General features: G+C 61.2%; 1 protein-coding gene across 3 annotated transcripts; it reads left to right on the top strand.

The window, feature by feature from the left end:
• Window positions 1-196: 196 nt before the first annotated feature.
• TJP3 (tight junction protein 3) lies at window positions 197-27,671 on the top strand. 3 transcript variants are annotated; one of them, XM_039247491.1, is made up of 21 exons: window positions 197-347; window positions 12,152-12,208; window positions 12,313-12,422; window positions 13,621-13,723; window positions 13,953-14,277; window positions 14,790-14,893; window positions 16,044-16,203; window positions 16,427-16,535; window positions 18,994-19,052; window positions 19,287-19,353; window positions 19,543-19,699; window positions 19,925-20,033; window positions 20,117-20,354; window positions 20,443-20,654; window positions 22,687-22,782; window positions 24,987-25,057; window positions 25,377-25,587; window positions 25,660-25,760; window positions 25,967-26,242; window positions 26,991-27,037; window positions 27,442-27,671. In XM_039247491.1, exons 2-21 carry the CDS (start codon window positions 12,161-12,163, stop codon window positions 27,542-27,544), a joined length of 2,706 nt encoding a protein of 901 aa, XP_039103422.1. In that variant the 5' UTR covers window positions 197-347; window positions 12,152-12,160; the 3' UTR covers window positions 27,545-27,671. The 3 variants fall into 3 exon arrangements, with proteins under 3 accessions (XP_039103422.1, XP_039103421.1, XP_039103423.1); XM_039247490.1 differs by lacking the exon at window positions 197-347 and adding an exon at window positions 8,009-8,160; XM_039247492.1 differs by lacking the exon at window positions 197-347 and adding an exon at window positions 9,024-9,411.
• Window positions 27,672-27,690: the final 19 nt, after the last annotated feature.

The following is a 27,690-nucleotide window of genomic DNA, read 5'->3' as shown; positions in this document are numbered from 1 at the left end:
TCCCCACGCTGACGCCAGAGGCTCAGGGTTCGCCAGAGAGAGCAGAGCGGCGGCTGGGCCTGGCCTCCGGGCGAGCAGGGGTTAAGGCCAGCTGTCCCACGTGAGGGCACCTTGCGACAGAGCCACACACCCAACCAGCTGCTGGCCTCTCGCTCCGTCCTGCACCTAACCCTGCTGGTTCCCCTGGTGCGGGACAGACTGGCCGCCTCCACGCGGGAGGAAGAGTTGGGGAAGCGAGTGGGGAGGCCCGAGCCCAGACTCAGGCCCTCTCTGTCCCCCCGCGCCGGGCAGGCACCCAGGCCCTGGCTCCTGCCACCTGCCCAGAGGCCACCCAGGCTCCTAGACGGGTAAGGCCCCCACCCTGCTCGGCGCGGACGGAGCTCCCCGGCCTCAGGCCCCCGGGACCTCCATTACCCCCCCCCCCCCGCCCCGCCCGGAAAGCAGGAAACTGACCCTGGTGCGTGGGCATCTGACATAGTTTCTAAGGGATTATCTGGCCGGCAGTTACTGCCCCTGGCAACCTGCCCGGGACGCCCGAGCCAGAGACTTAAAAGGGTCATTGTTGGCCCAGGTGAAGGCCAGGGAGGCAGAGGAGGCCGCGGCTGGTCTCTGATGCCCCACACTGAGGAAGGGAGGCCCGGGCCGGCAGGGGAGGGTGGGGCAGCCGGGTCCTGCGGTGCGTGGGGCCCTCCTGGAGGGTCTGAAGAAATCCCCAAGTTTCCAGACAGCGGCGCTCGAGCCCCCCACTGCCGGGGCCTGTGGGAGGGGGTCCCACGGAGGGCTTATCCCTCTCCTGTCTTGATTCCTTCCCGGGGCAAATCTTGCCAGGAAGGGGCGGGGGCGGCGGCCAGAGGCTGGCCCGCAGGGCAAAGGAAGCCCAGAGGACAGGCTGGGTGGCGAGAGTTTTTTCTGGGTCATTTGCTCCCCAAAGTGCAGGACAAAGAGAGCTTCCAGGCCAGCCAAGTGTCCGATTGCACCTCAAGTCTCTGTCTGGAACAGAGAGGGCCCCGGGGCCAGGGAGGCGCAGGCATATGAGTCTCGGGGTTTATAGCTGGTCTGGAATTTGGGATCACTCCTACGGAGCAGAGGGATTTCAAATCTGGGGTCTGTGGGGTTGGGAGGGGATATACATTGACTGTCACATCCCACCTGCCTGGGGTTTGGAGAGAAGACCTGTGGACTCAGGTAGACCTCGCCTCCAGCCACTTCGCCTATCTAAACCTCCACTTTCCACTCCGTAAAATGGGTGCGGTTCGAGTCACCACGACCCAGGGCTGCTGAGAGTGGCAAACGATAACGCGGGTAATAGGTTCTCAGTCATCGGGAGTCGGGGTGGACCGTCCAACCCCAAACTGGAACTCAGAATATGAGGCGAGTCGCAATGTCCCGTCCACCTTCATGTTAGACGGAAGTTGAAGTCGGGCTCAGAGAGGGGCAGCCACTTATGCAGGGCTGCACAGTAAAGTAGGGCAGAAAGGAGAGGACCCCCCCCCACACACACACTCCAGGCTAAGCATCTTGTAAACGTCCTGCCTCCTTGGCTCAGTGCTTCTGCGTGGCCCTGAGTTCTGGGGAAAGTCTGCTGCGGCGAATTCGGGTTCCCATTCTTCCTCCTCAGCCTGGCCTTGAGCCAGCAGGGCAGGGTTTGCCCAGGGAGGAGCCTGACACCCTTTGGAATGGGCTGAGGTTAGTGGGAGATGGCACTGGGAGGAGGGGCTGCCCAGGGAGTGAGCCTGCATTTATCAAGCACCTACTGGGTGCTGGGTGTCCTTCGGGACCTTGGGGAGTCAGCAGGGAACCAGACCAACAAAGATTCCTTGTCTTGTGGGCTGGGCTGGTATTTTGGTAGAGGAAGACAGACAAGGAATGAGAGACATAATGAGGAAGTAAATTGTATCCGGGGTTAAAGAGTGGTCAGTCTCACAGGGGGGAAACATGCGAAGGAGCCCCAAGGGCAGGAGTAAACCCCAGGCGGGGGGTGGGGGGGTATTTTACAACCTTAAGTAGGAAGATCAGAGGCAGCTTTCTTGAGAAGGCGACATCTGAGTGGGCTGGAAGGAAGTGAGTCTTTGGGGAAAGAGCATTCCTGACAGAGGGCACAGCCCGTGCAAAGGTCCTGGGGCAGGTCCAGGCCTGGAGTTGGAGGAACAACCAGAAGGCCAGTGCGACTGGAGCAGAGTGGGAGAGGGGAGGGGCGGGGCAGGCGGGGCAGGGTGCTGGAGGTCAGGGGAGGGCTTAGGCTTTTATCCCAGGGAGGTGGGAGCCCCAGAGGGCTGTAGACAGACCGGCAGTCAGGGTGGGACCTGACTTGGTGCTCGCAGGCGTCCCCTGGTGGCCGCTGCGGGGAGGACAGACCGCGGGCTGAAGAGCGGGAGCGGGGTTACCAGGGAGGCCAAGCCTGGAGCCCCTGCTAGATGCGGCTTTAAAACAAATAAGCAAAACATTTTATTCTGGAATCATCTAAAACTGACAGCAAAGTTGTCGACACCGCGGACTCAACTGCAGACTGTATTCAGAGAATGGGACTTGCCTCTTCTGCCCAGAGCTGCATCCGGGCCCTGTGGCTGTGACCTTGCTCCACGAGCTGCGTTGCCCGGAGGAGGTGCTCAGCGCCTCACTTGGGGTTTCCCCTCGTGGCTGCACGGGGAGGGGGAGGGGGGAAGGGCAGATTCAGGGCGGTCAGGTCCGGGCGGGCCCAGGAGGGAGGAAAGTCCCAGGGCTTGGCAACACCGGGGTGCCCAGGGCAGCTGCACGAGAGCCCCGTGACGTACGTAGGCGGGAAGGAAGGTGAGGAGGGGCGTGTAGACTCTTCCAGAAGCTTGCAGCGTATGGGATACAGCTGGAGGGGCTCACGGAAGGGATGCCCACGCCCCCAGCCCCCCCGATAGGAGGAAGCCAGAGCTCTGGAAGGAAACCGGGGACAGGAGAGCGCAGCTGGGGGTAGGACCCAGACCCTGACGCCCCTCTCACACCGTCCGCGGTCAGCCCGGCCTCCGTACCTGTGCCCGCGCCAGCTGCCCTCAGCCACCCCTCGCTACCGGTCCCCCGCGACCCCCGCTTGCCAATCCTCATGCGCTCGGTGGCCGAGCCCGCCGCACCCAGGATCTTCCAGAGTACACAGCACTGCTCTCTCCATGCTGTTCAGAGTCTCAGGTGGCTCCCATGGGCCATTTAGTCACTTATTAAGCACCAACTGCAACTGCATACCGGGCACTGTTCTAGATGTTTGGGATACTACAGTGCTGGAGCTCACAGACCAGCAGGGAGCAGACGCCTTCCAAAAAGAGTCCCATGAGGCAGAGAGCAGTTAATAAGCTGTGACTGGGGCTCAAGAACATTCAATAGCTCCTTATTACTCGTACAGTTATTGAATATCCGATCAAGGCCAGGCTTTGGCGTACGCTCGAAAACTGCTTCTTGATGGCTTTGAACTAGTTTACAGCCCTGTCAATTATAGGAAACGGGTAACATTGCATGTGATTCTGATCCATAGAAAAGCAAGTGAATGTTGTCCGATGGAAACTGCTGACTATTGCCCTGTGGACCTGCAGCCATTCACCAGCTTACCATCAATTTCTAGAAACTGTTTGTTTTTTATTTTTGAGAGAGAGAGAGAGTGTGAGCAGGGGAGGGGCAGACAGAGAGGGAGACACAGACTCTGAAACAGGCTCCAGGCTCTGAGCTGTCAGCACAGAGCCCGACGCGGGGCTCGAACCCACGAACCGTGAGATCATGACCTGAGCCGAAGTCGGACGCTTAACTGACTGAGTTACCCAGGTGCCCCACTTACCATCGATTTCTAAATTCATTTCAGCATTCATTTTTTTGGGTAATGTTTTCTCTTTTTTAAGTTTATGCATTTTGAGAGAGAGAAAGAGAAAGAGCAGGGGAAGGGCAGAGAGAGGAAGAGAGAATCTCAAACAGACTCTACTGTCAGCGCATCAGAGCCCGACACCGGGCTCGATCGCATGAATCATGGGATCAGGACCTAAACGGGAATCAAGAGTCACACACTTAACGGACTGAACCACCCAGGCGCCCTTCTTGTTTTTAATTTTATTTTTATCTTTGTGTTTTTATTTGACAGAGGGAGAGAGAGCGAGCGTGAGTGGGGGAGAGGGGCAGAGCAGAGAATGAGAGAGAGAATTCTAAGCAGGCTCCACGCTCAGCACGGAGCCGGATGCGGGGCTCGACCCCATGACCCTGGGACCATGACCTGAACTGAAACCAGGAGTCGGGTGCTCAAACCACTGAGCCGGCCAGGCGCTCCAGTTTCAGCACTGGGGTGTGTGTGTGTGCGCGCGTGTGTGTGTGTGTGCGTGTGCGCGCGCGCGCGTGCATGAACAGTCTGCAGTTGAGTCCACGGTGACATGGGGGGTTGGTTTCCGAAAAATCTCCCGCGGCCGCCAGAGACGGTCATGTGGGGGGAAGCCAGGTGAGGACCATACGGGGACTCTCTGAACTGTGTCGACAACTTTGCTGTCCGTTTTAGATGATTCCAGAATAAAATGTTTTGCTTGTGATTTTAAAGTCGCATCTAGCTGGGGCTCCAGGCTTGGCCTCCCTGGTCACCCCCCCCCCACCCCGGTTCAGCCCAGTCTGTCCTCCCCGCAGCGGCCACCAGGGGACGCCTGCGAGTGAGCACCACGGCGGGTCCCCCCCTCCTCTGCCTACAGCCCTCCAGGGCTCCCATCTCCCAGGTGAAAATGCCCAAGTCCTCAGTGAGGGCCCTAAGGCCCTGCAGGACCTGCCCCGCCCCCTCCCTCACTCCCCCTGGCTCACTCTGCTCCAGCCACACGGGCTCCCTGGCTGTTCCTCCAACATGCCCAGGTCCTGCCGCAGGGCCTTTGCACAGGCTGTGTTCTCCACGGGGAACACCTAGATCTCCCCATGGCTCCTCCCTCGTCTCCTTTAGGGCTAATTGTTGCTCTGCTTGGATGCCTCTCACCTCCACCACTCCTACAAACTCAGTTCTCCTTTTGAGTGCCCTTCCTCAGGGAAGCCCTCCCTGAGCCCCCAGCTCCTGTCGGGCCTCCCTGCTGATGCTCTCCGAAGTCCAGGTAGTACTTTTTAGTTATGTCATGTGACGATCCGGTCATTGTCCTGCTCTCCTGGGTCTGTCTCGTCAGTCCCACGTGTACACAGTGGGTGCTCAGTAAATGCAGATGAATGAACCAGAGCCTGCCAGGCTGCAGAGCTGCTACGGGGCGCTCTCGGGTTTGAGTGACACGTGTTAGGCCACAGATACGGCCTCAGCCTCCCGCAGCCCAGCAAAGCAGCCTCCACGGGGGGGGGGGGGGGGGGGGGACAAGCCCCTTGTGTGACACCCCCCCCAGTCGACTGAGGCTCCCACGTCTCCTGTGGCCACACTCTGAGGGGCCTCGGCCCAGCCCAGGCCGTCTGTGTGCCTCAGTTTCCCTCCAGGCGCCTGGAACGCTGGAGCAGGGTCCTCCCCCATCCCCCACGCGGTGCCCACACCGCCCCCTGCTGGCTGGACTTGGCACTGAGATTCCTGACGGGCAGACCCTGCCGGAGGGTCCCGCTCAGGCCCTGGGCGCTCAGTAGCGGCCGAGTCGGTCTTGTCGCCTTAGGGGCTGAATGAAAAACCAGTGACGGCGTGAATGACACGGACTGATGAAAAGCGGAGTTTTAGTCCCTTAAAGGGACGCCCCCCCCGGCCTCGGGGCCGCAGTGGCCACGCCCCTTCCCGGCCCTGCGTTTGATGGGCGGCTGGCCGGCTCAGGGGGTGGAGCCTCTGACCCGATCTCGGGTCGCGGGTTCAGGCTCCACCTAGGGCGTGGAGCGTACTGAAGAAATTAAATAAATAAAACCCTGCCTTCGAGCAAAAGGGCGTCTGGTGGGTCCTAGGGAGCCACTGAGGGTTCTTGAGCAGGGCCTGACTACACGGGGCGGAGTGTTGGGCTGGAGGAGGGCCATGGGTCTTGGGGTGGCTGCCCCCCTTCTTAGGGGGGCCCCGAGTGGGGTTTCTCCGCCTCGGCGCTGCTAACATTCCCAGCCCGGTCACTGTTTGTGGGGGACAGTCCTGGGCGCCCCCTGGTCTCCGCCCACGTGACGCTGAAGGGCCAGTCGGTTTGGACAACAACACGTGTCTCCGGGCGCCCCCAAGTGTCACGTGGGAGGCAGAGTCCCCTCCCGTGAGGGGCACGGCCTGGCCGGGGTGAGGCGGGGGGGGGGGTCCCACAGAGCCTAGTCCGGCTGCTGACGGACCCGACACGCGGGCGGCGCGAGCCAGGAGCCTCAGCACCCCGGACCCCCCCCCCCCGCGCCCCCGAGCCGGAGTGGCGACCTTCCCACCCCCGGGCCGCTCCGAGTCCTCTCGGCCACAAGCACCCAGGTGCGCGTGTCAGCGGCAGCGCGTGTGTTCTTCCTGTGATTCATGGACGCAAACACACGGCTAGTTAACACTTTTTTTTTGATCTTGCTCTTCCTAAAATCGTTGGCGGGGTCCCTCCCGGTGGCCAAACATGGCGCTGGGGAAACGTGCCCCCCCCCCCCCCCCCGGGGTTCCAGGCAGGTCCTCAGAGAGGCTTGGTGCAAAGGCCTACTGCCTTGGGGACCTTGGGGAGGCCTGCGGTGTGGAAGGGCTGAGAGGTCAGCTCTGGGGGCCTCAGGTTTTGATTACATCGTCTGCCTTGTTCGTTTGGCAAACTCTTACTCACCCTTCAAAACCCCAGCGGCGATGCTCCCTCTTCCAGAAAGTATTTCCCGATCCCCCCAGTTTCCTCTGTGCCTTGCTGTGCCCTTCCCACAGCCTGTGGGCGCTGACGGGCCAGGCGGGGAAGGGTGTCTGCGCCCAGATTTGCCCTTTCGACCTTGGCGTGAGTCGGGGCAGAGGAACAGAGGGGACGCAGGGCATATGTTTATAATAATATATTTATATTATAAATATAATATATAAATAAGATATTAATTGGGGGGGCGTCTGGGTGGCTCAGTCCGTTAAGTGTCCAACTTCGGCTCAGGTCATGGTCTCACGGTTCGTGGGCTCGAGCCCCACATCGGGCTCTGTGCTGACAGCTCGGAGCCTGGAGCTGCTGCGGATTCTGTGTCTCCCTCTCTCTGCCCCTCCCCCGCTCACACTCTGTGTGTGTGTGTGTGTGTGTGTGTGTGTGTGTGTGTGTGTCTCAAAAACAAATAAGCATTAAAAAATTGTTTTTTTAATACTTATTTATTTTTGAGAGAGAGCACAAGCAGGGGAGGGGCCGAGGGCGTCCCAAGCAGGCTTCGCACAACCACTGCAGAGCCCAGCACAGCTCTTGCACTCACACTGTGATGTGACCTGAGCCAAAGTCAGACGCTTAAGCGACTGCCCCTCCCCCCCCATAAAATATTTGAATATGTATTTAAAGCACAAGGGCGTGTGTGGTGTAGCCACCAGGCTCCAGCCCCCCGGGGTCCTCTCTCACTGACCTCCAGGCAGAGGTCTCCCCGCCCCGGTCCTGTCATTCCAAGATCTCACCTGAGGCTGAGGGGAAAAAATAAAAATACAACCCCCCCCCCGCCCCCGACCTTTGCTCCCCCGGGAGCCCAGCCCGGGTGGGGTGTGAGGGCAGAGCTTGTTCCCCGGCTTGAGGCCCAGGCCCCCGGGCGCCAGCTGCCAGTCTCCAGAAAGTCCACGTCTCTGACCTCTCGGGGCCTCAGTTTCCCCTCTGTGAAATGGGGGTAAACCTCCCGGAGATGGGGTGCCCTGAGAGAGGGGAGCCCTGTGGCCTGGACGTCTCCGGCACTCAACTTGCTTTTGATGCAACAGCCCTGCCCGCGGATCCTGGAAAGGTGCCGGGTCCGCGGACCGTCCGTGGCGGCGGGGACCCCACCCGCTCTCGGCGACGGCGGGCGGGGGCCCGGCTGGGTGGAAAGCCCGGCCTGGGATCCCCGCCCCGGCGCCCGGAGCCTGTGACTGGGGGCGAGGGCGGCCGCGGCGCGTCCCGGAGGCGTGTCGGCCGGGGGCGGGGCCGGTAGGGGACGCGGAGGAGGAGGAAGAGGGGCAGGTGCGCCCGCAGCGGCCGAGCGGCCGGACCGGGGCGAGGGCCGGCGCTCCCTCCGCCGCCCCCCTCCCTGGCCGCCTCCCTCACCCCGAGGTGGGGATCGGGGGTAGGGGCGCTGGAGAACCCCGGGTGCACCATGGCCGTGAGATTCCAGGCGAGTAGCCCGCGGAGGGCGGGAGGGGGAGGGGCTCGAGCTGGGGTCCGCGACCCCGGGGCCCCCGCAGATTGCAGATGGGGAAACTGAGGCCCGAGGCTGCGCAGCAAGGGGCGCGCCCCCGCCGGTCTCCGAAAGCTGCCCCTGGGGGTCTTTCTGTGCCCCAAGGCCTGCCTCTCTGGGCTCAGATCCTGACTTTTCCGTGTAACTTCGGGCCTGTGAATCAAGGCCTCGCCATACCTGGCCCCTAAAATGGGTCAACTTCCTTTGGGAGAAGATTGTAGGGAGGATTCTCAGAGGAAAGTGTGTTTTAAGCGCCTGCACGTATCAGGTGCCGTAAAGATGTTTACGCGGGGTGTCGGGCCGCCTGGGTCTTAAGCAACAGCGGATCGGCAGCAATGACTTCAATTGTGGGCTGGGGTGGCTTCGGTGAACGCCGCGAGGCTGCTGCAGAGGGTACCAACATTCATTGGGCGCCTACTGTATACAGAGCCGTTAACTTGCACCCCCGCGGAGACAGAGGTCGAGAGCCCCTTTTACACACGAGCAAACCTGCTGGGGGGAAGGGCTCTCCTTGTCTGTATTTTGGGCGAACCTCGTCCCCCAGGGACGGAGCTCGAGGGGACTCTCCTCGCCGCCGCGCCGGGTGGCAGATCGCGCCTGGAGCGGGACAGGGAGGCCGCAGGGGAGCGAGGCTCGCCCCGGACCACACTTCCGGGCCGTGCGGGTTCCCGCCAGTGCCCGACCTGGCTATGGGGAAGAGCTTCCAGAATCCCCTCCCCTTCCCGCCTCCCCCTCCCCTTCCTCCTCCCCCCGTCTCCCTGCAACCCCGCTCCGGCTCCGGGGGTGGAGATGGGGAGGGGGCGGGGAGCCGAGTGCCTGCGGTTGTGCGACTTGGTACCACCTGACCTGTCCCCCTTTGGGTGACTCTTCCTCTCCTCCTCCCCCCGCCCCTCCCGCCCGGGGCAGGGGGCGGGAAGGAAGGTGCAGGCCCCGCCCTCAGCGCACCTGGATGGGTAAAGGGCTGACTGAGGGGTCTAGGAATTCTGGACACACCCGGCTGAGTTCCTGGCTGAACAGGCCTTTTATCTCACCCTTCACCCATTCCTCCAACCCCTCCCCCCTTCTGTCCTGTGGGGACTATCCTGGGCCCCCAGGGCCCCAAGCCTGCCCAGCGAGGCCCCAGACCAGAGGGGTGTATGGGAGACAGCGGACGGGGACACCCCAGATGCCAATAAGCAGGGATGCAAGGTGCGTGGATGGGGCCGTTGAGAACCATTTTCTGGAGGAAGAGACATTGTCTCTGGGGCTGTGAAGAATGAATAGGAGTTTGCAGGGAGGAGCTTGTGCGGGGGGGGGGGGTTTGGAGTGAGGGCCAGTGCCCATCGCCAGGGTACCCTAGAGACACCGTCACCCAGCCTTCACAGCCCAAGAGGAAAGACCAGGAACTCTCAAGGTGATGAGCAAGCAGGATAATGTTTTTAATGTTAATATTTGAGAGAGAGAGAGAGAGAGCGCGCAAGCGCGAGCGCATGCACACGTGCGCACAAGTATGAGTGGGGGAGGGGCAGAGCCAGATGGGGACAGAGGACCCCAGTGGGCTTTGTGCTGTCGCACAGACCCCAGTGCAGGGCTCAAACTCACCAACTGTGAGATCATGGCCTGAGCTGAAGTCTGTCGCCTGAGCTGCTCAGTTGCCCCCAAACAGGATAACTTAAGATGATTTTGGATGCCACGATTAAAACATAAATAAAACAGTGAAGAGTGACAGGGAGCCAAGGAAGTTTGGCTCGCCCAGGAGGGCTCCCTGAGGAGGCAGGAGACCCGAGTGGCAAGGGCCAGCTGCCTGCAGGTTCGGGGAGGGGGGCTCAGGCACCGGAGACACAGGCAAAGCCGAGGAGGTGAAGGGAGCTGAGGGGGGCTGGGGGGCGGGTTAGGCTTGCCCCGTGGGTTTTAGACAAGGTCTCCAATGTCTAGGAGAGGGGGAGGGGACAAGCCTGGGCCACCTGCCCCTGTCCCCCAGGGGCCCTGGTTCCCTGCGGCTGTGTCTTAAAACAAGGCCAGGAAATCAGAGTTCCAGAGGGCACTTAATGATACAAAGTATAAAATCAAAGCAAGTCAAAAGAATCCGTTTTGAAAAATACGCCCAGAAGAAAAGCAACAAGTGGATGCTGGAGGAAGGGTGTGAGACCCGCGCCTGTGTCCACCTGTTCACGGTGTGACCTCGGGCAAGACGCTGGACCTCTCCGGGCCTCCCTTTGCTCTCCCTTAACGATGGGAATAACCGCGGTGCCACATCCGCAGGTCACTCAGGGTTAAACGAGTGGCCCGTTGGCAGCTGGCAGTGTGGCCCCGTGTTCCCGCTTCGTGTGCAGAGGAGGGAAGTCCAGACTCTTTCTGCTCTTCCCGCGCGGCTCCTCGCCCAGCTCCGGCACCTGGGCCCTGAAAGACAGGGTGCCTGGGGTGGGGGTAACCCATTCTACAGGTGGGGAAACTGAGGCAGCGTGCAGCAGGGAGGGTTTGAGCCTGGGCTGTGAAAGCTGCCCTCAGCTCTCTGGTAACCACGGAGCCTGAGCCAGAGAGCCCGGGATGCCCCGCCCTTGGCTTTGTTTTCCTCTCTCCCCCCCCCCCCTCCTCCCCACTCCCTGGGGGCCTGGAATGCTGCTCTCCTGGGAACCGTTAAGAAAAGGCACTGGAGCAGCGAGCGAGGGTTCTCACTGGTAGGAACCGCCCGCCTGCGGTGCCAGGCTGGGGAGGGGGACAGGGGAAGCAGGCCCCGTGTGGGTGCGGTGTGGGTGCGGGGCCCCACATCCCCGCCCTCTCTCAGGCAGGGTGTCCTGGAGTGTGGCCTCTACTCCCCCGTCCCCATCTGTATCATGGGCTTGCGTCTTGGCAAGTGACTTGGCCTCTCTGTGCCTCAGTTTCCTCATCTGTGACATGGGGATAAAGGGATCTCCCTTCAGCAAGTGGATTAGATGAGACAGTACCTGTCAAGTACCCCGGCACAAGGAAAGCACTTCATTCATTCACTCTTTCCTCCCTCCTCCCCTCCCCTCCTCCCTCCCTCTCTTCCTCCCTTCCTTGCTGCCTTCCTCCCTCCTTCCCTCCCTCCTTCCTTAAGCAAATTGTTACTGAATCCCTGATATGAATCCGGACTCAACTGCTCTCTGCCTTCCAGATCTGATGTTCTAGAGGGGAGATGGACAGACCAAAAACGTCCAGAGAATGTCACGGCTCACAATTCTATGAGCTAGGAAAGCGCCCTGGGGAGGGGTGGGTAAGGTGCTCCGTTGCGGAGCGAGCGAGAGGAGCTTGCTCTTCTGAACGGAGGCCCCACCAACAAACAAGGTAGCTCGGGGGCTGAGAAGAGAAGGTGAGGGAACGAGTCAGGGGGAGACCTGGGGGAAAGAGTTTCAGGCAGGAGGAACAGCACGGGCAAAGGCCCAGGTGCTGGAGGAATAGGGAGGAGGCCCCAGGTGCTGGAGCAGAGTGGGCTCCGTCTGCCTGGCTTGATCCCCCCCACGTGGATCCCCCCCAGGCCTGACTCCCCCTCCAGGCTCGACCCCCCCCCCCAGGGACTTACCTTGTCTCTGCTCTCACCAGTTCGGTTCACTTGAGGCAGGTTCTCTGCTTTGGCATACGGACACTTGGGCCTGATCATCCCCTGCGGGGGGCTTCCCTGCTCTGGGGGGGCGGTGAGCAGCATCCCTGGCTCCCCGCCCACCCCGTGCCAAGAGGACTCCTGATGGTGATGACCGCAAGCATCTCCAGCCGTTGCCAAATGTACTCTGGGGGGGCAGCATGGTTGAGAACCCCCGGCCTAAATCCACTTTGCAGATAGAAAAGCTGAGGCCTCCAGAGAGGCAGCAAGCTGCCCACAGGCTCGGACCCGGGGTGGCAGAGCCGGGCTCCCACCCGGGGCTGGGGACCCCTGCAGGCTCCAGCGGGCCTGCCGCGGCCTCGCACCCACCTCCCCTTCCTCTGCTGCCAGGTGCTGGACATGGAGGAGCTGACCATTTGGGAACAGCACACAGCCACGCTCTGCAAGGTGAGGCCTCCGTTTCCCGCGTGGCGCCGACGAGAGCGCTGTCCTGACCCCGCACTGCCCCACGGAGGAGGTGAAAGCTCATCCTAGGTCTCCCCCCCTCTCAGGACCCCCGGCGAGGCTTTGGCATTGCAATCTCTGGTGGCCGAGACCGGCCCAGTGGGTCCGTGGTTGTGTCTGACGTGGTGCCTGGGGGGCCGGCTGAGGGCCGACTGCAGTGAGTATCGGGGCAGCAGGGGTGTGGGCAGGGGCGGGGCAAGCCAGCAGCAGGGGCCTGTGTGGGCCAAAGCCAGGACCGAGGAAGGTGCCTGGTGCCTTCCAGCTCTGTCAACACAGGGCTCACGGCTGCCAGCAGCACAGAGTTGGCACTGGAGACTCACTCTCCCCAAGCCACTTCCTTGTCCTTCGCTGTAGGTCTCCGGGGTCATAATGGCCGTGCTGGAATGAAAAGTCCTGGAAACCTTTTGTGGCTGCAGGGAAGGAGACCCTGTGCTCTGAGCCCCTGGGAGCAGTGGGCTCCTGGGAGTTCTGTTGGGGGGAAATGGCTCTGGGACCTGAGTGGCTGACAGGTGATATGGTTCAGCCCAGAATCAAGGAACAGCTTCAGAGAGAGACAGAGACATTATGAAGCACAGACAGGGAAGGAGGGGGAGAAAAGCAGAAAGAGGGGGCTTGATCGAAGGATTGAGGGGTACAGAGACACTTGCAATCACAGCTTGCATTCTGTAGTTGTGTTCTATTTTTTTTTTTTTAACATTTATTTTTGAGACAGAGAGAGAGCGCAAGCAGGAGAAGGCCAGAAAGAGGGAGACAGAGGGTCCCAAGCAGGCTCCCTGTAGTAAGCCCAATGAGGGGCTCAAACTCACGAACCCATGAAATCATGACCTGAGCCAAGATCGAGAGCCAGATGCTTGGGGCACCTGGGTGGCTCAGTCGGTTGAGCATCCAACTTCGGCTCAGGTCATGATCTCATGGTTCATGGGTTCGAGCCCCGTGTCAGGCTCTGTGCTGACTGCCAGCTCAGAGCCTGGACCCTGTTTCAGATTCTTTATCTCCCTCTCTCTCTGACCCTCCCCTGCTCATGCTGTGTGTGTCTCTCTCTCAGAAATAAATAAAACATAAAAAAAAAAAAGAGCCAGATGCTTAACCAATGAAACTACGCAGACACCCTGGTTGCATTCTCTTATTATAGTGGGATTTATTATTGGCCCCATTTTACAGATGAGGAAACCGAGGCCAGAAGGATAAATGTCTTTGTGAGCCTGGGCGCACCAGTGGATTAGAACCAGGCCTTGTAGACCTGGGGTGCCTGCCTCAATGTCGGGCACTGGGGGGCATGCCAGGGGCTGCAGGGAAGGCCTGGGGAGAGGGCGCCCGTGTGAGGACTCCTCCCCCCAGCCTCCCTCTTCCCTCAGGACGGGGGACCACATCGTCATGGTGAATGGGGTCTCCATGGAGAGCGTCACCTCTACCTTTGCCATTCAGATCCTCAAGACCTGCACCAAGTTGGCCAACATTGTGAGTGGGCAGGGCAGCTCCCCCCCGCCCGGTCGGCACCTCTGCCCTCCCCCCCGCCCCCCGCCCCCTACCTGCGGGTGATACGAGTGGAAGCTTCTACAAGCACGTGGAGCCTGGTCCCCATTTCAGAGCTGAGACGTTGAGGCCTGGAGCGGGGCTGGGGTCGCCCAGGGCCACCCGGGGGTTGGGGCCGAGCCTCGAGCTGGCCCTCCCCCTGCTCCCCCCACAGACGGTGAAGCGTCCCCGGAAAATCCAGCTGCCCGCCGCCAAGGCCGGCCCCTCGGGGGCACATCAGGACTCGGACCGGGAGGCCGACCACGGCCAGGGCTACGAGGGCGACACGTCCAGCGGGTCTGGCCGCTCCTGGGGCGAGCGCTCCCGCCGGCAGAGGACAGGCCGCCGCAGCCGGGCGGGCGGCCACGGGCACCGGAGCCCGGGCAGCAGGGCGGAGGCCAACGGGCTGGCCCTGGTGTCCGGCTTCAAGCGGCTGCCGCGGCAGGACGTGCACATGAGGCCGGTGAAGTCCGTGCTGGTGCGGAGGAGAGAGAGCGAAGGTGAGCGAGGGGCGCCCGCCGTGGGCTCAGCGCAGCCACTGCTAAGTCCCTCCGACCCGCCTCCCACCAGCGGCAGCGCTGTGGCCTTAGAATTCGCAGCGTGCTGTGACGAATGGCACTGGCACAGCGGCCCCCCACCTTGTAATGTTTTTTGTTTTTTTTAATGTTAATTTTATTTTTGAGAGAGAGACAGAGCATGAGCGGGGGAGGGGCAGAGAGAGAGGGAGACAGAATCCAAAGGAAGCTGCAGGCTCTGTGCCGACAGCGGGGCTCAAACTCCTGAACCTCGAGATCGTGACCTGAGCTGGAGTCGGATGCTTAGCCGACTGAGCCCCCAGGCGGCCCCCTGCCTTGTAATCGTATTAACAAGAGTCACATCCTGGAAACTCACCAGGGTGTCATTAAAGGTGTTGGGGAGCTGGGATCTGGGCTCCGTTCCTTCCCAGGCCCCTGCCGTGGACCTTCTGCAGCCTAGACCCCAGGCCCTGCCTCAGTTTCCCTCCTCCCCCCAGAGTTCGGGGTCACCCTGGGCAGTCAGATCTTCATCAAGCACATCACGGAGTCGGGCCTGGCGGCCAGGAACCGTGGGCTGCAGGAAGGGGACCTCATCCTCCAGGTGAGCCCAGGCTTCTGGTCGGGGGCGGGACGGGGAGACCGAGGCAGGGGGGTGCTGGCGGCGGGGTGACCCAGCCGCATGGCAGAGCCTTGCTGCCTGCTCCCCAAGGCCTAGAGAGGACGACCCAGGACCCCGCCCCCATCTGCTGCTCCAGCACTGCCCAATGTCAGTTTCTAGCATCCCCAGAATCATGTGGGGGGTGGGGGGGGCGGCTGGCAGCAACACCGATCCCCGGACGATGGTCCAGACGCCAGGCTTCCAGGATCAGAGCTGGTTTCTTTCTAGACGAAAATCTGTTTTTAGTGATTCCTGGTGTTGGATGTCCAGACCCTTTCCAGGCGCTAGCTTCTAGAGTGTCCTGAGTTCTCGGTTTCCCGTGATCCCGAGGAATTGTCTGTTTCTAGCGGTTTGGGGCAGACACTGGAAACAGCTCAGTGCCGGGGGCGGGGGGAGGGCTCACCGTCCCACAGTAACTGCAAAGCCTCCCGCGGAAAATGTTACAAGGGATCCCTGGAGTGCGTGGAGCGGACAGTCAGTCCTTTCCCCAAAGTGTCTGTTTCTAACCCACCTCTAAACGCCTGTTTCTAGTATCCTTGGGTATTTACTCACCTACTCCCTAGTCAGACTGGTTTCTTTCTTTTTCTTCTTTCTTTTTCAAGTAGGTCCCACCCACCCCCATGCCTCCCCCCCCCTCAGAAAATTGGCTGATTCTGGAATTCTTTTCTTTTTGAGAGAGAGACAGCGAGAGCACGTGCGTGTGTGCGTGCAGAGAGGGGAGGGGCAGAGAGAGAGAGAGGCAGAGAGAGACGGAGAGAGGGAGAGCCCCAAGCAGACTCCTTGCTGTCAGCAGAGGGCCCGGCGTGCAGCTCAGGCCCACGGCCCTGGGATCACGAAGGAGCTGAAATCAAGAGTCGGACGCCTACCTGACCGGGCTGCCCGGGCGCCCCGGTTCTGTCATTCCTGTGGGAGCCGCTTCTGGGCGCGGCCCCCTCACAGCGGCAGTGCAGTTCCATCGTCCTCTCCTGAGAATGTCTGTTTTCAGTAATTCCTGGGGATTGTGTGTTTCTAGTCCCCCCGCCAAGCTGTCTGTTTCTAGTACCCCCTGCCTAGTGTTCACTCCCTCCCCGTCTTCCTTCCCGGCCCCTTTTAGATCAACGGGGTGTCCAGCAAGGACCTGTCTCTGAGTGACACGCGGCGACTGATCGAGAAGTCGGAAGGGACGCTGACTCTGCTGGTGCTCAGGGACCGAGAGCAGTTCCTGGTGAACATCCCGCCGGCCGTCAGCGACAGCGACAGCTCTCTCCTGGACGGTGAGGGGCCAGGGGGCAGGCCCTGTGGGTCGAGTGGAGGGCAGGGGAGGCAGAGAGTGCCAGGCAGGGCCTAGCAGGGGTGGGCGAGCCTGGCCCTGAGAGGCTCAGAGAGGGACAGGAACTTGTCCGAGGCCACACAGCAAGTCGGGGTGTACTGGCCGAGCCAGACCCTGGTCTACGTGGCGTGGGCTGCAGGCCTGACGGCACGTCCCCTGCACTGCAGACATCTCAGACCTCGGCTCAGAAGTGTCCCCGGCGCCGCCCTCCCACATCCCGCCGCCGCCCCAGCACGTGCGCCGGAGCTCCGATGCCAGCCGGACCCGCTCCTCCGAGTACGTACCCCCTCGGCCAGAGTGGGTGGGCAGGAATGGAACATGGGCATATCCTCTTCCACCAGAGGGCGCAGTCCTGGTGGCCTGCCTGGAAGAGGCTTCTCTCGACCACAATAGAGCCTGGGAGGGACCAACTTGAAGCAGGAGTGGAATTTTCTTCCCCAGAAGACTTCACAACCCATGAGGCCCCCTTGTAGGGATTTTCTCTTGGGGGCGAGATCGCCGCGGGTGTGTGCGGGGACTGGAGGGTGCCTGTTGCTTACGATGATGCTTATGGACGGGAACAGGTGGCGGTGACCTTGCATTAGTGTCCTGCGGTGGCCGAAACAAAGTGCCCCAGACTTGGTGACGTACTTAGGACAGGAGAAATTTATGGCCTCACCGTTCCGGAGTCCCAGATGCGGTGTGAGCAGGGCCACGCTCTCCCTGGAGGCTTGGGGCGCAGAGGCGGTGGGGGGGGGGTCTCTCTAGCTTCCAGCAGCTTCCGGCAGCTTCCGGCAAGTCCTAGGCTTGTAGGTGGCCACCTCCGCATGGTGTCTTCACGTCATCTTCCCTCCGTGCGTGTCTGTCTCTGGGTCCGAATGTCCCCCTTATATAAGGACACAGTCACACAGGATCGCCCCCCCCCCCCCCCCCCCCCCCCCCCCCCCCCCCCCCCCCCCCCCCCCCCCCCCCCCCGGGAGGAGCTTGTCAGACCCATCGGGACTGCCTGCCACCCGGCCGCTGTGCCCCTCCCCCCCCCCCCCCCCGGANCGGAGGCCCTGCTCTCCACCAGTTACATCCACTGCGCCCGTTTCCAAGCGCCGTCAGAGACGCTGGGGGTTAGGATGTCAGTGCAGGAATTTTGAGGGGACACAACTCCGCTGGAACGTTCTCCCACACGGTGTCTGGAGTTAGCTGGGTGCTTCTGATTCCTCGGTCCAGGGCTGTGGGATTTGGGGAGGTGATCCCCAGAGCACTCGCAGCAGTGGGGGCGGGAGGACTCACGATCCCAGAGAGACACGGATGGACCGAGACGGAAGCTGTTGCTCGTGACCTCAGCTCAGCACATGGTTCGTCCTGTGCCGTTCTCTTCCCGGTCCCATGGGCTGGGTCGGCCCCAGGGCTCGGCGGTGCTGAGGATCAGGGACAGGAGACGACATGTGTGGGGCCACAGTGAACGCCTGCTCCTTCCTACGGTTGCTACCATGCAGCAGGGCTCGGGGCCGCCAGGCAGCCCGTGTGCAAAAGGCTCAGGAAAATAAGTGCCAGCGATGGAGTGACACAGGGCGGGATCTCTCAGAGGGTTGGGGGGGGGGTATCTCTTGCATGATCGGACCTGGCATCCCACTCGCACGCGGGATGATCTGTGGGTGTGAGCAGCAGGAGCGGCTTCATGAGGCAGACCCCATATTCTGCCAGCCTGGTCCAGGGGGCGGGGGTGGGGGTGTGGGGCTGGCATTTTCGAATTTCTTTCCCTGGGGATTCACAGGGTCAATGTCAGATGCTGACATGTGGCATGATCTTCATGTTCTTACTTTTTTCTATTTTAAATTTTTAAAATATTTTTTGAGAGACAGAGACAGCATGAGCAGGGCAGGAGAAGAGAGAGAAGGAGACACAGAATCCCAAGCAGGCTCCAGGCTCTGAGCTGTCAGCACAGAGCTTGATTTGGGGCTCGAACCCACAAATCGTGAGATCATGACCCGAGCCCAAGTCGGATTCTTAACAGACTGAGCCTCACCCACCCCAGGTGCCCCACGATCTTGAAGTTCTTTCAAAAGTATACAGTCCCCCGCACCTGCTTATTTGAAAGCGTCGGATAGGTCTGCAAACTAACTCGTCGGTGCTAATGACTAGTGGGCTCTGGGGGACTTTCCTTCCTGTGCAAGCCTGTCTCTGGCAGCTCAGGCTGTGACGACAGATACCACACGTGGCGGGGAGGGGGGGGGTCTCGCCGTTCTGGAGGCCGCAGGTCCGAGGTCACCGTGCTGGCTCGGCGGTCCCTGCCCGTGGGCTCCCCTTGGGGCTGCAGACGGCGGCCCCCTTCTCGCCGTGTGCTCACATGGAGGACACAGCGCTTGGGCCCGCACTCCCTTCCTGACCGCCCCCCCCCGCCCCGACCTCACCTAACCCTGATCACCTCCCAGACGCCCCACCTCCTAAACCATTCCCCCGGGGTTAGGGCTCCAGCGGTGGGGGGGGGGGACACAGCACTCCGGCCAGATCACCTTCTGCAGCTTTTCACTAGTACTAGAGTAATGAAGGCGACCACTGGCCACAGGCTTGCCTCATCTTGAGCCTGGCCCCCTGTGGCCCTGACTTACGTCCCCAGCGTTCAGAGGGAGCAGCGGCCCCACCATCTCCCAGCTAGAAAGGAACAGAACCGGAATTTGAATCTGGGTACTAAGAAGTGAGAATTGCAGCCGTCGCCTCCTGGCATCCACTCCCACTTCACCTCAAATCTGTTTCCCTCCAGGGAGAGCCCCCCGCTTCGGAGGGACAGCTCAATGGATTCCAGAACCATCTCGGAAACAGGTGAGCGGACGTTGGGGGGGGTTGGCTCTGAGCATCCTTGTTTTTTCTGGTCCTAACACTGAGGTTGTGCCACGCAGGGTGGTGGTGGGGGGCAGGGGCCTGAGAGGTCAGGGACAGCGCCCTGGGAGGGACGAGGGCTGGGTGACAGTGCCGTGGGGCAGGGACACCCTAAGGCTGGGGTGTGGCGGCTGGAGCAGTCAGGGTGCTTGGGAAACACCTGCTGTTCCCTTTCAGACTCCCCCAGGCAGAGCAGCTACGGCATCTACAGGGTGCCCAGCGGCCAGAGCGTGGACGACCGTGGGTGTGTCCCCCCCCCAGACCCGCACATCCCCTGATGCACAAGCCTGCCCTCTGGCACCCGTGTGGGGGTGGGGCCGCCCTGTGGGGCTGCTGGGGAAACAGGCCCCGAGAGGGCGGGGCTCTCCCAAGGATGCCGGCATGCCCCGCCCACCCCCTCCGGCCTGAGCCCGCCTCCACCCCCCCCCTCCAGGTACAGCCCCGACTGGAGGGTGGTCCGCTTCCCCAAGGGCTCCACCATCGGGCTGCGGCTGGCCGGCGGCAACGACGTGGGCATCTTCGTGTCGGGGGTGCAGGAGGGCAGCCCGGCCGCCGGGCAGGGCATCCAGGAGGGAGATCAGATTCTGCAGGTGACCTGGGGCAGCGGGGGCGGGGGCGGCGGCCTGCGGGGTGGCCCCCGAGCCTGTCTCCGCCCCCGCGTCCCCCCGGGCGCCCCGATCCCAGGCCCCCTCCTGAGTCCCCGCCCCCCCCAGCCGTGTCCCATCCCAGGCCCCCTCCCGCTTCCCCCCCTCCCGCGTCCCCCCTCCCGCGTCCCCCCCCCCGGCCGCGTCCCATCCTGGGCCCCCTCCCGGCAGGTGAATGACGTCCACTTCCGGAACCTGACCCGGGAGGAGGCCGTGCAGTTCCTGATGGGACTGCCGCCGGGCGAGGACGTGGAGCTGGTCACGCAGCGGAAGCAGGACAGTGAGTGCGCGGGGTGGGGGTGGGGGTGCGTGGGGGCTGGGCGGGGGCTGGGTGCCCACGGAGCCTCCGCCCGCCGTCCACAGTCTTCCGGAAGATGGTGCAGTCCCGCGTGGGCGACTCCTTCTACATCCGCACGCACTTCGAGCTGGAGGCCAGCCCGCCGTCGGGCCTGGGCTTCACCCGCGGGGACGTCTTCCACGTGCTGGACACGCTGCACCCCGGGCCCGGGCCCGGCCACGCCCGCGGGGGCTGCTGGCTGGCGGCGCGCATGGGCCGCGACCTCCGGGAGCAGGAGCGGGGCGTCATCCCCAACCAGAGCAGGTGGGCCGCCCCGCTGCCGCGGCTGCCCCCCCGGCCCTGGGCTGCCTTCCCGCTGCCCTCCGTGCCCAGCCGCCTGCCGTCTCCCCAGGGCCGAGCAGCTGGCCAGCCTGGAGGCCGCGCAGCGCGCCGTGGGGGCCGGGCCGGGCGCCTCTGCGGCCTCCAGCGCGCGGGCCGAGTTCTGGCGGCTGCGGGGTCTCCGTCGAGGGGCCAAGAAGTCCGGCCACCGGAGCCGCGAGGACCTGTCGGCGCTGACCAGGCAGGGGCACTACCCGCCCTACGAACGCGTGGTGCTTCGGGAAGGTGCGTCCGGGGAGGGGGGCCTCCCAAGGCTCAGGGGTGCTGGGCCAAGTGCTCGTCCACGTCCAGCCTTCGGAGGCCCCCATCCTTACCTCTCCCCCCACCCAGAACCCCTTTTGGGCTATTTTAGGGTGCCTATTTCGGGGTGCCGAAGGGACGGGACAGGCTCTTTCCCTTTTCCAGCAGACACGCAAGCCACATACACCATCTCGGAAAAGAAGGGGTTACACATCATTTAAATAATTTACCTTGTTAACGAACCCCAAGTATTATTTGAATAGATAATAAGTTATTAGTGAGGCATTTCACACCCTCTTGTGTGTTAAGCCTTCGAAATCTGGTGTGTCTTCTGCACTTGGCCCGTCTGGGTTCAGGGGTTCAGACCAGCCACGTTTTAGGGGCTCCGCAGCGACATGGGGCCTGCGGTTGCCACGCCGGGCAGCGCCACCAGGGGGCGCTGTACACTCAGTGGGGGCTGCCGTTTCTAGGTTGTCCGCGGGCGCTGAACAGGCGCCCTTTAAATACACGCTTCCTGGGAACAGGAGTTAGACCCAAGGCTGAACGTGCATGTTCTCAGCAGCACGGCTCTCAACAGCCAAAACGTGGGAGCAGCCCCCATGCTCATCAACAGATGAAGGGGTACACAGTGTGTCCGTCACACACAGGAATGTCATTCAGCCACAGACAGGAGCGCGGCGCCCACCTCCCCGCCCCGCAGATGGGCCCTGAACACACGACGCTCAGGGAGGGAACCAGACACGGGAGGCCACACAGGGTGTGAGTCCACGTGTGTGACACGCCCAGGACAGGCTCATGGATGGACAGGAAGGGGCTCATAGGGGCGGGGGACTGGGAGGTGAATTTGAAAAAAAAAATTTTAATGTTTATTTTTGAGAGAGAGAGACAGGGTGCAGGTGGGGGAGGGGCAGAAAGAGAGGGAGAGACAGAATCCCAAGCAGGCCCAAGGCTCTGAGTTGTCAGCATAGAGCCCAACGCAGGGCTCGAATTTATGAACCCTGAGATCATGACCTGAGCTGAAGCTGGACACTTAACCGACTGAGCCCCCCAGAAATCCCTCAAAAATAAACTTAAAAATTTCTCAAAAAAACTTGCCCGAGGGAGGGGAGTAGTAGCAAGTCCCCCAGGACGGGAATGGGCTTGAGCTTGTTTTCAATTGCTGCTGAACCATCCAGAAGAGAAGAAAGACTTAAAAATAAAAGGCCACACACCTAATTTTGACCCCCAGCCACAGAACGTTTAGAAATCTGAATGTACTGAGCTTTTGAGAGAAAGAGACAGAGGCCTGGAGTCCAGGAGAGAACAGGAACAGAGTCAGGGTGGCCAGAGGGGCTGACTACTCCCCCTCCTCCTGCCACGGTGCGTTCTGTGCCCGTTCCGTTGTGGCCGAAATGGTATATCTGTTAGTCAAGTGTTTGGCAAACTCTTTCTGCAAAAGGTCAGAGACAGTGACTATTTTAGTCTTTCTGGGGCCAGGTAGTTTCTTTCAAAACGACCTCACTCTGCAGGAAGGCAGCCAGAGGCAGTACGCAAGTGAGTGGGTGGGACTGTGTTCCAATAAAACTTTATTTATAAAACAGGCAGTGGGCCAGATGTGGCCTGCTGGTTGTAGTTTGCTGTCCACTGAGTTAGACGGGTTCAATGCTATAACCCACCCCACGTGACAGCTGTAGAAGCAGAAAAGGAGCTTCTTTTTAAGTAACAGCCCCAGGGGCAGGGGGTTAAGGAACTGAGGGTGGTCTCCTCACATCTTGTTTTTCTGCCTTATGGTGGTCCAAGACCATTCCAGCCGGGGAAAGGGGCAAGAAGGTGAACAAGGCTCCTACCTTTCCCAGAAGGCTACAACTCACACAATTCTGTTTGCACCCCATTGGCCAGGAGGTAGTCACATGGCCACCCTGCCTGCAGGGGACGCTGGGAGATGTAGTCTCTAGCTGGGCAGCCATTGGGCCTGGTCAGGTCTAGCTGTCTTTGCTGCAAATGGGATCGTGATTCTCACCGTTTCTCTGCCCCTCAGCCAGCTTCAAGCGCCCGGTGGTGATCCTGGGTCCCGTGGCAGACATCGCCATGCAGAAGTTGACCGCAGAGATGCCTGACCAGTTCGAAATCGCAGGTAAGGAAGTGGCCTTGTTGGGAAAGATTTCACAACCACTTCTCCAGCGCGGGGGCCGAAGGAGGCAGCTTGATGAGGGGGCTGCCGCTGCCGTTTCGGGAAAGAGTTAAAACAGCCATGGCGAGCACGAGGCAGATGAGTCACCAGCACCCCCACCTAACACAGTTCCCCAGGCCGCCATTGCCAACTGACCCAACGTACCACGTGCCCCTCCATTTACTGAGCTACAGAGACAGCAGTGAGCAAGATAGCTTCCCCTCCGAGGACACCAAAAACTAATAACACCTGTCAAAACAAGCTAGAGTAGGGGGATCAGCAAATTAAAGGTCCGAGCCCAAATGTGGCCCATCAGCTGAGCATCTGCCGACTGAGAATAGTATCTACACACTTCAAACGGCTGAAGAGAAGGTAAAAGAAATATGATGTTACATGTGAAAATGATATGAAATTCACATTTCAGCATCTGTCGTCTATAAATAAAGTTTTATTGGGTTGCAGCCACACCCCTTGGTCGACACGCTGTCTGTGGCCTGTTTCCGGCAGAGAGGACTGTTTGCAGAGTGGATGCCCTTGAATACAGCGTCAGGTCAAAGCTGTGGGCTGAGAGCTTGCAGGAACCCCAGAAAGGAGGGCGGAGGGGCTTGTACCCCCTTGACCGGGGCTTCCGAGCCAGGCCGTTCTCTGGGCCACTGTCAGCCCAGCCAATGCCCACTCCTCCCGGCTGGGTGACCCTGAGCTGGTGGCCTGCCCTCTCTGAGACTTCACTTCCTCGTCTCTCAAATGGCGTTGTGCTCGGTGAGAGGAATGAGTGTGGGGATGTGAGAGACGTGTCTGGGGCAACAGCTGGTGCCTGAGGTTTCCGGGCAGGGTCTTCATGCCCGTGTGGGGGAGAGCATTTCAGGGGCTGAGGCCCTTTATCTGTTTTGCCTTCAGGGGCTTTTCCAACAGCAAACTGGCAGGCAGGGTCTGTGGGAAGGGAACTTGGTGGGAGGGCAAGGTCGTCACGAGTCACCAGGAAAGTGCCCATCAGAACCAGAGCGAGGCCGAGTGAGGCCCGGGAGGGGCCAGAGGGGAAAGCAGCAAAAGCAGAACAGAGCAAGTGTCCGTGTGGAAAGTGGGAGCCCTCGTGCTCGGCTGGGGGAGCGGAGACCTGGCGGCTGCTGTGCAAAACCATGGGCAGCTCCTCGGCTAAAGAGTCGCTGTCTGACCTGGCGAGCGAGTCCCCGTCGGGTCTACACCCAAGAGAAGTGGGGCCGGGTCTCATACGGGTACTTGCACCCCCACATCCCCCCACTGCCATCCACAGTGGCCCAGCAGTGGACACGCCCCGTGTCCGTGTGTCCGTCCACACCATAGAATGTGATCCGGCCTCGGGAAGGAGGGACGTCCCACCACCTCTGGTGGACGGACCCGGAGGACACTGTGCGCAGTGACAAAGGCCCGACACAGAAGGACACATCCTGCATGACCCCACTCACAGGGGGTCCCTAGAAGGGTCCCGTCCACAGAGACATAGAGTAGATGGCGGGAGCAGGGGGTGGGGTGGGGGGCGGGGAGTTAGTGCTTCATGGAGACAGGGTCTCAGTCTGGGGAGATGGAAGGTTCTAGAGACGGTGATGCAGGCGGTTACACAACAGTGCGTGTGCTTGACGCCACTGAGCTGAGCTCTTGGAAGTGGTTAAAGATGGTGAATTTTTATGTTCTGCACATTTTATAACAAAATAAGGTAGGGTTCCCCCCTTTCCTTTTAAGCCCCCCAGGGCAAGGTGAGTAGCCTCCATCAGCCTCATGGCTGTCCTAGAGGGCTTCCTGGAAGAGGAGGCAGTGCTCCATCTCAGGTCCTCCAGAACAGATTGGGGAGGGGAGAGCAGCTTCCTCAGACACAGCCAGAGCCAAGTTGGGGTCACGCAGGGCACAGCTAGTGTCTACACTGCATCGGGCTCCTTGCCCTGCTCCTTGTCGGCTCCGTGACCCCGAGCCAGTGACCAATGTTCAGTCTGCCAGATGGTCCATAGCAGTAGGCCATGGTCCGGATGGGAGACTGAGTCAGGCAAGTGGGTAGGGGAGTTGCCGCCGTGAGGCTTGGCGTCAGGGTGATGGGGAGCCATGGCGGGTTCTTGAGCAGGGGAGGGGCAGGTAGGCCTGAATCTGAGCAGCCAGGGGAACGCCCTTCTGAAGCTGCCGGCCATGTCTCCCCTCCCCAGGCAGTGTGTCGAGGACCGACAGCCCCACCAAGATCATCAAGCTGGACACTGTGCGCGTGATCGCGGAGAAGGTAAGCAGGGCCCTGCTCTGCGTCCCATTTCAAGGGTCGGGAAGCCAAGGCCCAGGCCTCCAACTTGTTCTCGCCCCACCCAGGCTGCCCCTCCTGGAGGCGCTGTGATGTGGCGGCTTGAGAGGGACAGACGCGGCGGGGGGGCCCTGGGCCGTCACAGCCCCTGCCCGCCGCGAGGCCGGGGCCCACCTTGACCTCGACCCTCCGTCTCCATCTCTGATCTTCTGACCTTTCACCTGCCTTCTGGCTTGTCTGCTGCTGTCTCTGTGTGTTTCTCTCTCTGCCGCACCCCCCCCACCCCCCCGCGGGCTGGGCCCAGAACAAGCACGCGCTCCTGGACGTGACGCCCTCGGCAGTGGACCGCCTCAACTACGTGCAGTATTACCCCATCGTGGTCTTCTGCGCCCCAGAGAGCCGCACGGCGCTCAAGGCCCTGCGCCAGTGGCTGGCGCCCGCCTCCCGCCGCAGCACCCGCCGCCTCTACGCGCAGGCCCAGAAGCTGCGCAAGCACAATGAGCACCTGTTCACGGGTAGGCGGCGGCCCGGGAGGCGGCGGGTCCTGGCCGTGGGTGTGCGGCCGCGCTGACGCCCCCTCCCCACAGCCACCATCCCCCTGCATGGCACGAGCGATTCCTGGTACCAGGAGCTCAAGGCCATCATCCGCGAGCAGCAGACCCGGCCCGTCTGGACGGCCGAGGACCAGGTACCTGGGGCAGGGGTTGGGGCTTGTCCACAGTCAAGGTTTGACCGGAGGGGAGGGTGTGGAGCGGCCCTGGGCGTGAGGCTGAAGGCCGGTGTCCTGGGTCGGGGGTTTGGTCTGAGATTCGGGGGGGTGGGGGGGGTGGGGAGGGGAAGGGGGAGGGGACCTGGGCTGGGGTCTTGGCTCAGCCGCCCCCCTCCACCCCCCAGCTGGACGACTCCTCGGAGGACAACCTGGAGCTCCCCCACCGTGGCCTGGCGGACAGCTCTGCGGACCTGAGCTGTGACAGCCGGGTCAACAGTGACTACGAGACAGACGGGGAGGGCTACACCGACGGCTACACGGACGGCGAGGGCGGGCCCCACACGGATGGGGACGAGGGTCCCGCGGCGCCAGCTCTGGCCCGGTCCTCGGAGCCTGTGCTGGCGGATGAGCCCCAGAGCCCGGGGGAACGTGGGAGAGCCTCGGGTCCCCAAGGAGCCCAGGCAAGCAGGACTTGGGCCGGGGCGGGGGGGGGGACACAGGGGAGCCCGTCTCCCACCAGGATGCCAATGAACAGAAGCTTCTCTGACTAGAACAGTATCTAAGACCCGGACCTAGGGTATTTGAGCCACCAAACAGCTTGAAACAAACGTCATCACCTCTGTATTTCCTTATCTGGGACATGATGAAATAGATCCCATCTTGACCTCACAAGGTGGTTGTTTAAACTCAATACACTTAGTCCACGTCCCAGCCCATACTAGGTGGGTGTTTAACAGCAAACATTACATAGCATTTGTTCTTAATCAAACTGCTCTTTACGAATTCGGCGAAGGCAATCTTCCTCCAGACTCCCTCTAGTTAAATATAAAAACGTACAAATCTATGAGGTCTCTAGTTGGAATTGTGCAGTACCCTGCCTGCTCAACTGTCCATGGCAGCGTGCTTATGGGGCAGGCACGATCCTGAGCACTTTCCATACACAAGCTTGTTCATGAACTCCTAACCACAGCCCTCTGAGGAATTCTGCAGCTGGGACACCCCATTCCCCCTTTGCTGACAGGGTAGGGGATCTCAGCCAAGGCCTTTCTCTGTCCCACCCCATTTCTCACTAAAAACTAGAGAGGAGTTGCAGACCTTTGGGGGGCAAGGAGGAAGTGGGGGCCAGTGTGGGAGGCCAGGATGGGGGTCCCCTTCATCCCACTTTGTCTTACTTTGGGGAAGTGCTGACCTCCTTTGTCCCCCTCCAAGGTGGATAGCCATCCCCGCCACGGTCAATGGCGACAGGACAGCATGCGGTAAGAGCCCCCTGTCCTCCAGACGGGGCCCCTCAGCCCTTCTCCTGGAACTCAGGCTCTGGGGGTAAAGAGACCAAGAACCAAGCTATGCCTTCATGGTGCCCCCAGCCCAGCAGGCGAAATGAAGGCAGATAGGGCCACTCCAACCCCATGTCATCAGGGCCAAAGAAATAGATGCCATCTTCCTACGGGTACCGACTGGGAAAGTCTCCTGAAGGACAGGACACGGGCTGGGGCTTTGAAGGATGTGTAGGAGTTTGTTAATGAGGCTCAGACTCCTAAACGCGCAGTCTCGCTCATCTCTGTCCACACCCACCATGCCCTACAGAGAGTCAGCCTCAGGTAAGGGTGGTTTGTGCCTCCCCCAACCCCCCACAGCCTCTATTCTATTTCCTGGTCCCCAGGACATATGGGCAAGAAGCTTTGAAGAAAAAGTTTACACGAGCTCGAGATGTGGAGTCCTCTGACGAAGACGGCTACGACTGGGGCCCGGCCACCGACCTGTGACCCCTCCCAGGTGGCCAGTGGCCCATATACCTTTTTCCTCCCTGGCGCTGGGACTTGGTTTCCCGTACAGAACCTGGAACCCCATGCCCTTTTGCCAGTCTTTAATAAATGGAGTATTTTCTCAGCACCAGCTTCCAGAGATTTCC

Source organism: Hyaena hyaena, unplaced genomic scaffold, assembly GCF_003009895.1.
Source record: "Hyaena hyaena isolate Hyena2069 unplaced genomic scaffold, ASM300989v1 scaffold_296, whole genome shotgun sequence".
Taxonomy (NCBI): Eukaryota; Metazoa; Chordata; class Mammalia; order Carnivora; family Hyaenidae; genus Hyaena; species Hyaena hyaena.
The sequence above is the reverse complement of the archived record's forward strand: the minus strand, read 5'-3'. Positions and strand labels throughout refer to the sequence as shown.

Excerpts from the sequence above, each read along its gene's own strand:
- TJP3 (XM_039247490.1), top strand. Across the intron at positions 16,204-16,426 it reads CGACAGCTCTCTCCTGGACG|ACATCTCAGACCTCGGCTCA; the intron begins GTGAGGGGCCAG and ends CCTGCACTGCAG. Across the intron at positions 20,034-20,116 it reads CACGCAGCGGAAGCAGGACA|TCTTCCGGAAGATGGTGCAG; the intron begins GTGAGTGCGCGG and ends CGCCGTCCACAG.